At 42.2% G+C, this 11,802-nt stretch overlaps 1 protein-coding gene across 1 annotated transcript in view; it reads left to right on the forward strand.

Moving 5' to 3' along the window:
• Positions 1-11,802, forward strand: part of LOC109462759 (integrator complex subunit 1-like) — a 63,419-nt gene that overhangs the window by 15,558 nt on the left and 36,059 nt on the right. Inside the window, exons 19-25 of the mRNA XM_019759342.1 lie at positions 271-343; positions 652-776; positions 1,537-1,666; positions 2,018-2,206; positions 2,793-2,942; positions 7,854-8,108; positions 11,168-11,273. Of these exons, the coding sequence (XP_019614901.1) occupies positions 271-343; positions 652-776; positions 1,537-1,666; positions 2,018-2,206; positions 2,793-2,942; positions 7,854-8,108; positions 11,168-11,273 (1,028 nt within the window). The remainder of the gene's footprint in view (positions 1-270; positions 344-651; positions 777-1,536; positions 1,667-2,017; positions 2,207-2,792; positions 2,943-7,853; positions 8,109-11,167; positions 11,274-11,802) is intronic.

Below are 11,802 nucleotides of genomic sequence, written 5' to 3' on the forward strand. Positions count from 1 at the left end.
TAAGTTGAGAAAAAAATACACTACTAGACTAAGTTACATGCAGTTACATGACATTGTACAATAATTGTTAAATTGCATGTCAGATTTTGTTGATTTTGATCCTCAAAACTGCAATAACTTTTATGGCCATATCTGATGTAGAGTTCAACATTTTCTCCTAAAAAACTGTTACAGTATCATTCTGATGTTTATCCATTATGCATAACAAAAACAGTGAAAGTCAGTACATGTACATTTGTATGTTCCAATGATCTCCTGTTGTTTCTGCAGTGACTATGACTGGCCACCGGGAACTCTGGCTACTGAGGAGAAGAAGGCAGAACTTATCAACAAGGAGCTGCAGGTACATGTAGACTCTTTAGATCATTCATTTCACTCACATACTTGCTCACTCACTCACTCACTCACTCACTCACTCACTCACTCACTCACTCACTCACTCACTCACTCACTCACTCACTCACTCACTCACTCACACACATTAACTCACTCACTCACACACTCACTCACACTCCCGTTTTTGTTCAAAACGGGAACAACAAACTGCTCCGGATGTCTTACTGAGGGACGACTGTGGTGTGAAAGATGTCGGTTATTGGAATGAATCCACTCAAGTAACTGCTTTTAATCAACCCATGATATATTTTGTAGATCTGTGAGCTGGAGAAGCAGGAGATTCTGGAGTTTGAGAGTCACCTGGCAGCAGCTTCCACTAAAGTCTCCATCACCGAGGCCAACAGTCTCCTCATCTCACAACTCATCTCCATGGACCCCAGGTAATGTTTGTGGCGTCTGTGTGGTGTAGTGGATACAGTATCCGACTGTCAAGCAAGCAGACCCAGGTTCAATCTCCAGGGTTGGACCCAGACATGTCCGGAAATGCACCCAGACGTTGTGCCCTTGGGAAAGGCACTTTACACGTATTTACCCACTCAGTTAGAGGGATCCTGGGCCCTACTAGGGTTTGGGTTGGCGTTAGGAAGGACATCCAGTGGTAAAAATCTTGCTTCAATCTGTCATGACTTGGTATACGTTTGACTACGATCGCAGTCTATTGTATCTCCTTTTAATGACTGTTTTTAGTAATTGCTTTTAATATCTGTGCCAACCATTTTTAATAACCTGTGTAATGCGGCAGATCAATTCAGGGTCCTACGGGGACCCTGCTACTCTGTACCGTACAGTCTGAAAGAAATAAACCAGTGTTACTATACGCAGCACATGAACTTTCTTGATATGTATTGTTTACCGAAAGAAAACATATTGTTTTTGCTCCGTTTCTTCCTCTTCTTCTTCTCCAAACAGTGACCTATGACCTCACCAATGACATGATTTGTTGATGTCTGTCAACATAGTGACTGGTGTTGGGTTACAAAATGTTCCAATTTCATGGTCTGCTCTGCTCCTGTCACCATATACTAGTAGTACTAGTAGTTCAGAGCAGACCATGTCCAAAGGTAAACATTATGCATTTGCTTTGCAAATGTTACTTCTCTAGTTTAAAATCTATTAATTTTTCTATGCTGTGCCCTGCAGTGGTGTTGCCCGCAGACCACCTCCCTCCATCCTGCAGCAGCTGAGGAGTCTGAACAAGTCCCTGAAGCTGGGGCATTTACTCTGTCGGTGCCGCAATCCTGACTTCCTACTGGATATCATACAGAGACAGGTATGGAGGGAGAGAGAGAGGAAGGAATTAAGGGAAAAGGAAGGAGGTATAAAGGGATAGATGGATGGATAGAGGGATAGATAGATGGATAGAGGGATGGATGGATAGAGGGATAGATGGAAGTAAGCTATAGATGAAAGAACAGACAGAGCTTATAAGACAAGTCCTAGTTTGCAAGTTATAAACCTGCCTTTCTGACAACTCTCCAGTGTCACTGATAAAAGGTAGTGGATGCTACCTGAAACGTCTGACCGTTTCCAAAATCATATCCAGTTGCTTGAGTAACATTTTTTTTGCATATCTTATTACCTGGATGTCTAACCTTCATCGACGTATTACTATGTCTCACAGGGTACGTCCCAGTCTATGCCGTGGCTTGCGGAGCTGGTGGAGAGTTCGGAGGGGTCGATGGAGGTCCTGCCGGTCCAGTGTCTGTGTGAGTTCCTCCTCCATGACATCGGGGAGGAGGCTGCGGAGCAAGAGGATGAGGAACTACAGGAGATGGAGAGGACCAGGGCAGAGGGGGACAGGCTCAAACAGGTGAGAAATGAAGCTCAAACAGGTGAGAATTGGTCCAGTGCCTGTGTGAGTTCCTCCTCCATGACATCGGTGAGGAGGCTGCGGAGCAGGAGGATGAAGAGCTGCAGGAGATGGAGAGGAGCAGGGCAGAGGGGGACAGGCTCAAGCAGGTCAGGAGGGGAGATCATGTATCATAGATGGTGGAAAAGAAAGAAATGAAATGAAACAAAAGGTAACATTTGCAAAGCAAATGCATAATGTTTACCTTTGCATATGGTCTGCACTCAGTTAATTCTTACGCAAACACATTCATATATGTATATATTGACAGAAATTTAAATCCCTCCTGAAATAAAATTGCAACATGATGTATCCCAACACTAGTAACCATGGTGAAAGATGACTAGTTCAGGTCATTGACCTTATTCGTTTGGAGAAGAGGAAGAAGAAGAGGAAACAGAGCAAAAGCAATAATCATGTTTTTCTTCTGTGAAGTTGTCTTAGTTGATTTGAATGTCATAGTTTCACTTACGCATTATATGAAAAAAAAGGCTGATGATCAAACTTTTCCCCTTGTTTTGTGAGTGTATTGTTTGTTGTTTCGCAGAAGTCCCGTAAGCAGGACCAGCTTCGTCGCAGACTACAGACGCTTCTGTACGGCCCCGACTCACAGCCCAACGAGACACACGAGGTTCTGCAGTACTTTCTACGGAGGCTGGGATCGCAGCAGAGGGCTGCCAGGAACCTGGCTGCTAGGGTGAGGGAAAGTTCTTGTGTATGTAGTAACACTGGTCGCATCAATTTTGGAAAGTCACAAGGCATTTGGAAACTCAAGTAAAAATTGATTTTCAACATTCAAGTTTCACATCAGTGTGTAGCTCTTGGTGTAATGAGCACAGTGATATGAAAATTATTGTTCTGCAGTGTTCATAACTTAAGATATCATTAATAATAAATACAAGCAGACCGGTGGTCTTTCCTAACAGCCCGTCAGGCCTAACAACTAGCCCGCAAGTTTTTAATTACAGGACCTTCGGTCTAAAGGCACTAGACTACAGGTGTAGAATCCCAGCCCGCGGGCTGATTTACTCAAAAACCATTCAGACCGTCAGCCTAACTTCAGCCCGCGGTCTGGAATTTCTGGTCAAAGAGGTGCAAAAAGCCCAAAACAATGGCATGGAAGGCGTGAATTGATTGATGTTTGCAGACTGTCTGTGCCAATTTCAGCCTGGTGGGGTAAGGATTCAGACCTCACGGACTACATCTCAGCCCGCGGTCTGATCCAAGTGATGTGTAAAACTTCATTCTCAGAGCAGAAAATAAGGAAGGAGAGCATAAATTATCCACACCCATCTGTTAACAGTGTTGTACATTTTTGCCGCTTTCAACCTCATTCACTCACTCAATCACTCAGCTTCGCATGCTCTTTCCACTACATGTAGACCACGAAAAAGAAAGAATAGCTTACAAACACGTTCTGTACCAGCTAGGGGTAGAAAATGAAACAATTTTTTCTCATGAGCATCCTGAATGTCATTGAAGTTCAGTTCAGTTCAGTTGAAACATTGGGAAAATTATGTTACAGACAGTTTTGCCAGACAAAATTCTAGTACTATATAATATGAGCAAGAAGCCTAATACATGCATTGCAACTTAAACCTGCTTTCAAGCAATGGAGTTATAAAATCCTCAGTCCATTTCTGTTCTACCATGGTTCAACAGTTCTCAGGTAATTATTCTGATCAAGGAACAATTGTTATGCGGGATGAAACTAAGTTTAGCTATTGTTCTTGACATGCAAATGCCACTGTCCAATTATCAAGTTGGACTATTGTTGAGTTACACGTCGAATTACAGTACCCCTATCTGGGCAGCTTGACTACTGGGTCACCCAGTAGGAGCCTGAAAAGATGACCGACTATCTTAAAAAATAAAACTAGGATTCTCATCATTAATTTCTTGTTCATAATCTAAATCTAATCTAATCTAATCATAATACTACAAACTAGTCGAGGGATAGAAAGATTTGGCCAAGACATGGTTCTCAACGTGTGAACCCAGGCCATCTGACACTGTCATTATATACAATGTCATAAGGTTTTCTGATTGGATATTTTTTCGGGCTATTGAGCTACCCAGTGCAAGCTGCAAAGACCATGTCACCCATGTCTGGGTACTAGTAGCCCGACCAGACTCTCTAATTTGATAATTGGACAGGTATGAATGATAACATGCATGGAAATTCATTTTGAAAATTTTCTTCCTGCAGGAAATTTCTGCAGGAAAAACCTACTAAGACATTGTAGATTCCTGCAGATAGAATCCTTCCTAGAAATTTCGGCAGGAATGACTGTATAATAAATATATACAACTGTTAGGCCACACCAATATACATGTAATGTAGTCTCCACCAGACTCCTTTGCAGGCTAAATAAATAGTAGCAATCGGCTAAGGCATGGAGGTAGCTCCATGGCTAAGGGGAACATCATTGGCCAGAGGAGTTGGCCGGCCATAGAGACTAAATATAATGTCATTACTTGTTTCTCAGACTCACTTGAAGAAGAATCCTGTTCTATAAAATTACAACATTACATCAATATTCTCTCAAGGTCACCTTAGTAATTGATCAACGATCATCTGATTTTTTGTATGTCATGACAATTCATGCAGTCTGATAACTCAATGAATGCTTTTGCGTCGGAAGCAAAAGCATCCCCTTTCTTCAGTTGTAAACACGTCTAACATTGATCAGATTCTGACTGGAGACTAACTTCAAGTTGTTGCTTGGAAGTTAGAACTTGTTAATTTTATCATAATCACCTCCCTCCCCTTTTGTCACCCATTTTAAAGAAACTGTGTTCTTTGTGTCTAAGGGATAACAAGACTTTACAATGTAATTCATAGGCTTATTGAGGGATGTCTATTATCACTCTATGGTGACATTTCCTTGGGCAAATGTTGGCCCTCCAGGAGCCAAGGAGCTAGCCTGGCAGCAGTCTGGTACCCATGTAACAGTGGGGGGGTTATAGGCGCTACAGCTCGCCCCTGTTTCTTACACCCAGGCTACCTGGTCTGCTATCATACATGTACATCCTGCGCTGTACAAGCATTTTACGTTCTGTTCCTAAATTTTTGGGAAATATCCAAACTGAATGAACAGCTCTTTTCATTATATATATAACCTATTTGAGATGTTTCACAAATATTGTAACAATTAGAAAATTTTCTTACTTTTTTTAAATCATACTTTGAAATTATCTAGAAACGTGTTTTTTTTCGAAATGGTTACAATTTGTAATGTGGAATATAGCAATATAGAATTGACTCTAGGCCTTGGGCAAGCACTTCCAATTAAATTGTAATTTAGACTTATTACAAATCCTGTAAAGATTCTCATCATTAATTTTTGTTCATAATCTAAATCAAATCTAATCATGACACTACAAACTAGTTGTGGGATAGAAAGATTTGGCCAAGACATGGTTCTCACCGTGTGAACCCAGGCCATCTGACACTGTCATTACAATGTCATGAGATTTTCTGATAGGATATTTTTTCGGGCTATTGAGCCAGTGCCAGTGCACCCATGTCAGGGTACTAGTAGCCCGACCAGACTCTCTAATTTGATAATTGGACAGTGGTCATTTGCATGCCTGGAACAATAGGTGACCTGAGGTATGACCCGCATGACAAAGGTGCAGGAACAGAATAATTACAAAAGAAAATGTAACATGAATTTCCTAAAGCATTGTACAACTCCTTGCACTGAAAGCAAGTTCATGTTGCAAATTGAGGATCGATTCCTTGCTATTGCTTTTTATGTTTTCAGTGTACATCGGCTGAGGCTTATACATGGCAGGATTATGGCACTAAAACTCCAAATGTTTTCCTTTTGATTTAAATGTTTCCATGGAGTTATTGTTTATCTGTTAACCATGTCCATTCATCTTGTTTTGTTGTGACCTGTACTTAGCCATCTTGTTTGTTGTGACCTGTACTTAGCCAAGTCTTCATTCTTTAAAAAAAGATAAATTTCTACCCCATGATGTTTCAAAGGGATTTGGCCAGGGGAGTTGCCCATCCATAGTAGGACAGATTGGACTATACCTGCCAAACAGAAACTGTAAGTGACCATGAAGTGTCCTCAAAAGTTAGCTTCCAACACCACAACCAATCAGGTCTAATATGAAGTGTTCTTGCTGAGACAAGGGTCTTTTATTGATGCTATCTGATCTTTTTTAGTCATAACCGTTACACAAATGTTACACCCCGCCCAGGTATCAGCCCAGGTAGCACAGCAGGAGCAAAATCCACCTCCTCAAACATGTTCAAAAAGCTTTCTACTAGAAAGAGACTTTTTGCAGTCTTAATAGCAGAACAATTCTTCCCATGTACAGGAAAAATTCTTCCAGTAGAAATTTCTGAAGCTTTTGCAGAAAATGTTCAAAATGAATATTCATGAAAGTTATCATCATTCATACCTGTACATCATACTTGTCAATATATATTATATGTAATCACTTATTGAAAATATTAGCTGAAAATGTGAAGGGTGTTTATTAATATGAAGTGATATGAAGTGAAGTGTAAACCATCATCAATCTGGAAGCATCAATTTGGAAGCATATTTTTGTTTCCCACTTTCTGTTTGGTGTTTAAAGTCTGAAGGTTCTCTATCATAAGGCCTAATCATCAGCCCAGCCTGTCCACAGACCGACAGGCCTGTTCAGGCCCGCGGGCTAACCATTGAGCCCAGACCTCTCATGAATTTATCACAAACTTGTTAATTACACAGGTGCGAAAATGTGAATTCTCATTAATTCAGTGGTTTTCATGGGGTGTTCATGAGGCGGTCTGGATGCGGGCTGGCTAACTCAGGCCGCGGGCTAAAGTTTAGGACTGCCAGCCTAAGCTGCTGGGCATGACGGTGTGTGTTCTAGACCGCCAGGCTTGCAATTTTTAAAGTCAAATATCTTGATAAATTTGTACATTCTGACCATAAAAAAAGCAACCTGGTACTGAAGATAGCATGATCTTTCCAATGGCATGCAAAAGTTCACTGTACATCCAGGAATAACAAAGTTGAAAATCAGGGGTTTCAACATAGCTGTCTCAAAATTCGGAAAGTGACATTCCAAAATTGAGGTGACCAGTGTTTAGTGTAGTTTTGTAGTCGAGTGCTGCATCTGTACGGCCCCGACTCTCAGCCCAACGAAACACACGAGGTGCTGCAGTAATTCCTCAGGAGGTTAGGCTAGGAACCTGGCTGCTAAGGTAAGGGATTTGTCATGTATTTTCTTAAAGTTTCTGATTGTTTTCTTTTCATCAAACTCATAAGATCTGATCTTGAATAGTCACAATACTGTCAAGGGTATCAAAGCAAGATGTTTAAATATTAAGAAACAGCCATAGTTATGTATAGCAGTGCAAGATAGAACTTGCAAATATTGTACATTAACTCAAGTACCAAGAAAAATTTACTAGCTTGTCTTGTAAGTCCAACTTCTTGAATTTTTCTTTGTGATGATTTCCAGGCACTGTGACAATGCTTCTTGTGGTGGAAATCACAGACTGAGTTTAAATGGCTTCATAATGTATTCTACCAACACAGATGAACTTTCATTTCAAAAGTTTCAAGATAAAATTTTTCTATGTAATGATTCCCAGGCACTGTCGATGCTTCTGTCTCCAAGAGCCCCTCCCAGACCGCGCTCATCCAAAGACTCGTCCACCAGCGAAGCTCCCGAGCTGGACAAGGAGACGGCAGCTGTGGAGGAGGAGGATGCGGTAACCATGGTGACGGAGGATGGGTCGGGGACGTGTCCTCCGGAGCTGAAGGGTTTCCATTGGCTGCTGGTGGAGCTGCCCAAACTGCCACATTTTGGCATCGTCCTGGCAACAACGGTGTACGCACTGCGACAGGTCAGTCTGGTCAACTTCTTAATCCCTCTTGAATGACCCTGTTAAGGCTTGTCACATGGATTCTCTAAAGTGTGATGTCAACACTGGGTCAAAGGTATCTGGTAGACGATGTCGGCCCCATCATGGTTAAGTGAAGGGTGATGGGCCCTGATGTAAATAGCCTCCTTCACCCCTACCAGATATCAGATACCTTTGACCCAGTGTTGACGTCACACTTCAAAGAAGCCATGTCAAAAGCCTCACTGCACGATGGTCCGGTTGCTAGCCTTTTGTTCGCGTTGCTAAGGCCGAGTGCGCCTCCCACTCACCGCGGGGTGCCTCCCGCTCGCCTGTACCCAGGCACTTACACAAGCAAACACTACAAATATCTCTCAAAATAACGCATGATCGGAATATCATGTCGAGAAACAACAGTAAGGATTGAAAAGAAGACAGGTTCACTTTGTAAATAAGAAGAAGTAAAAACGTGACAGCAAATTACAGCGTTCGAAAAATCCTTCTTACGCCAGTGTTTAGTTCCGGCAACGTGTATCAATCGAACTTTGAACCTTGTGACCTTTCTAATAAGGATTTTTTTCCAATTTACGCGCTAAACATTAGTTGAGGTCCTAATCTATAATCTCACCAATAATTTTTTATTCTATGGTATTAAACTCGATGTCTGCGAAATCTAAGATCATTTTCGTAAATTTTGGGGTAGATTTCGGCCTAAATTAGGGTATAATTCCCGTGAGCCTCCATAGAACAACAAGAACGCGTCATCAAGATGGCGGCGGGACTGTGCCCTTTCGATTTTTGGTGTTTTCGTAAAAAAATCCTTATTAGATCAAAAGTTATGGGTCAAAATATTACATGTACCCTTTACTCGGAGATTTCACGTGGAAGGAAGACTTTGTTTTCAAGCTATAATCAGCTACGGCGGCGTCCCTCAAAGACACTGATTATCGGGCGTCATTGTTTCGGGGTGCAGTTACATGCAAATCCTGGCCGGACCGCTTTTGTTTTCCAAGCTGGCGCGGCAGTTTTAAAAGTGAGAATTGACCAAAAATCTGTTGCAACGAGAAGGTTGTGAGTTTTGGGCGGTCTAAAAATCTTTACGTCGTACTGAAGGGATTGAAACGATGTTGCTAGTATCGTGGTTTAGAAATTACTAGTATCGTGGTTGGGGAAAAATTATGGGCAAGCTAACGGCACTAGATTTTAGCGATGTGAACACGGCTGATGCATTATTTAAAAAAACCATAGACGATAAACAAGGACAAAAACAACAGCAGCATTAAAATATACATGCAAGCAACAAGAAAATGTCGACAGTTTACGGGCAACATCAAATGTAAATCCAAAATAAATTGGGACTTCATGGGCAAAAAGTCCGTAATAGTGTCACGCACCGCGCGCCGTCGCCAGCAAGCTACCCTGGATGCCAAACTAGTATCGGGCCGTTAGCCTTTTTCCTTCGGCAGCCGAGAGCCCTTCGCCCGCCTGCCTAAATTACCGCTACGGGGGATTGAGCCCGATGGCCAGCCAAACTCCCCCGGGCTAGACTTCCCCGTAGCGGTAATTTACACCAGCGGGCGAAGGGCTTTTGCGGCCGGACAGCGAGTTTGGATCCAGGGTACCAGCAAGCCGCTGCATGCACGCCAAGTTTTTCAATTTTGGGGCGCCCGTGGACCAGCTTACAGCCAAGCCCGGCGTCATCGCCCGCCCTTGGATAGGGGTAAATACCATCCAACGCAATCAAGAAAGACATACAGACACCATAGCCTTTGATTCTAACGTTTGATCGTATTTTTGGCGCAAATGTTGACTCGAATGCTTTCAAAATTGTGGCGGCATTTTGTTCCTTTCTTTGACTATGCCTGCAAATTATTTGTTTCCGAATTTCCGTTCCGTCTTACAGCCGTAGCACACTAACGCTTTACATTTTGAAGTACACATGCCACTAAACTTTCGACTGAACCTTTACCCCGGAATATAACAAATTTATGTCGCATTTCTCGTAGCCGTAAGTCGTTTGTAAAGCTGTAAGTGTAACTTCATGAGTATGTGTTTCCGGGCGGCCATTTTGTTTCTTTTCTGGAAGCTTGGATGACGCTGGCTTTAGTAAGTCTCATTTTTTCGATATTGTCTCCTAGTTGCACAAGATGAACGCCTTGCTAGTGTCTGTAGATTTATAGATATCTTCTAAGCCGTAATTATGAGCTAATATTCATAAAAGCCATAGTGTAAACAAGCCGTGAAAGTTCAAAGCGTAGAAGTGACGCCATTGCTTCATGCTTTTTCCTGCTTGCGGTATGATTATGCACGGCATTTGTACAAAAAACAAATACTTTTTGTACAATAAATTTTTATTTTTTGATAAACACCAGTGTATTGTTTGTTACTGTACGAATTACATGTACGTTGTGTTCAAGTTGTAGTCAAGAACTTGTGAGGCGTGATTTGCGATCGTAACGTAATCGATCGTAACGAGCTTGTATAGTCCAGCAAGATTCGGGGAGGGGATGGAAAGATCAAACACTTGCGGTGAAATCTTTAATAGCGATGGAATAGTGACTGCTTAAGTCCTAAAATAAACTGACATTTAACAAATCAGGAATTACAGTAACCCTAGAGGTAAAATTGAAGACACAGATGAAGGCCGAGGCATTGTTAAAGCGAAGAACAATAGGGGCGGAGACGAGGCACGCATATCAAAAGACAAGCTCGCGGGAAAATCTTGCTGGGCGAGGAGCGATCAAAACATTTCTTGTCCCCGCCTGCAAACCTGCGAACCAATCAGCTACTGTTGTCAATGGCTAAATGAATGATTGACAGTGAATATTCATGAGCAGCGTGTTAGGAAAAATTTGACCCGATTTGACCATCGTGCTGGGTCAGTCTACTGATGAAGACCAGAGTGACTGGTCGAAAGCTCTAGGGGAGAGAACATTTTGTGTTGGATCTAAAGTTTTAACTCTAAACATGTAACTACCAACACAGATGAACTAGTCTTTCATTATAGTGAGTTTTGTGTCTGTTAAATTTGCTAACATTCCCCCCCCCCCCTATTTCCCCAGGCATGTCAGACGGAGACAGACCCCATGGCTGTGAGTGCCTACATGCTGTTCCTATCCCAGCATGCACCTCCTGTGGTCAGCGACATGGCCGACTTGGCACTGGTAAGTTCCGACATTCTTCTCTCGCAGGGTGACAGATTTTATTAAGTAGGCTCCAACACCACTACCAGTGGACTAGCCCCCTGCTGTAGTGACTTCTGTGTTTGGCCCAGGGCTAATGAACGGAGATGGGCGCCGCCCTATGCGAGCGTCACTTTTAACTTAACTTTGATTTAAAAATCTGAGAGAGAAAGACAAGAGAGAAGAGAGGGAGAAAGAGAGAGAGAGAGATAGAATTTTTTATTTACATGTATGCTAAGTGTGGATCCAAACAATGAACTCATTCTGCTTGATTTCTGCCAGGATCCATGTCTTTTTTACCTCCATGAAAAATGGAGGTATTGTTTTTGGCGTGTCTGTTTGTGTGTTTCTGCAACTTTGTGGTCAGCATAACTTCAGAACGCCTTTATGGATTGTGATGACATTTGGTCTGTTGGTAAGTCTTGTTGTGTTTGTGTTGCTTTTGCAATAAAAAAAAAAAGAAATGTTAAAAGAATTAGAAAGACAGGAAATTTTACTGACCAACCTGCCCCCCC

Source organism: Branchiostoma belcheri, unplaced genomic scaffold (genome assembly GCF_001625305.1).
Source record: "Branchiostoma belcheri isolate BF01 breed outbred unplaced genomic scaffold, Haploidv18h27 scaffold12, whole genome shotgun sequence".
Taxonomy (NCBI): Eukaryota; Metazoa; Chordata; class Leptocardii; order Amphioxiformes; family Branchiostomatidae; genus Branchiostoma; species Branchiostoma belcheri.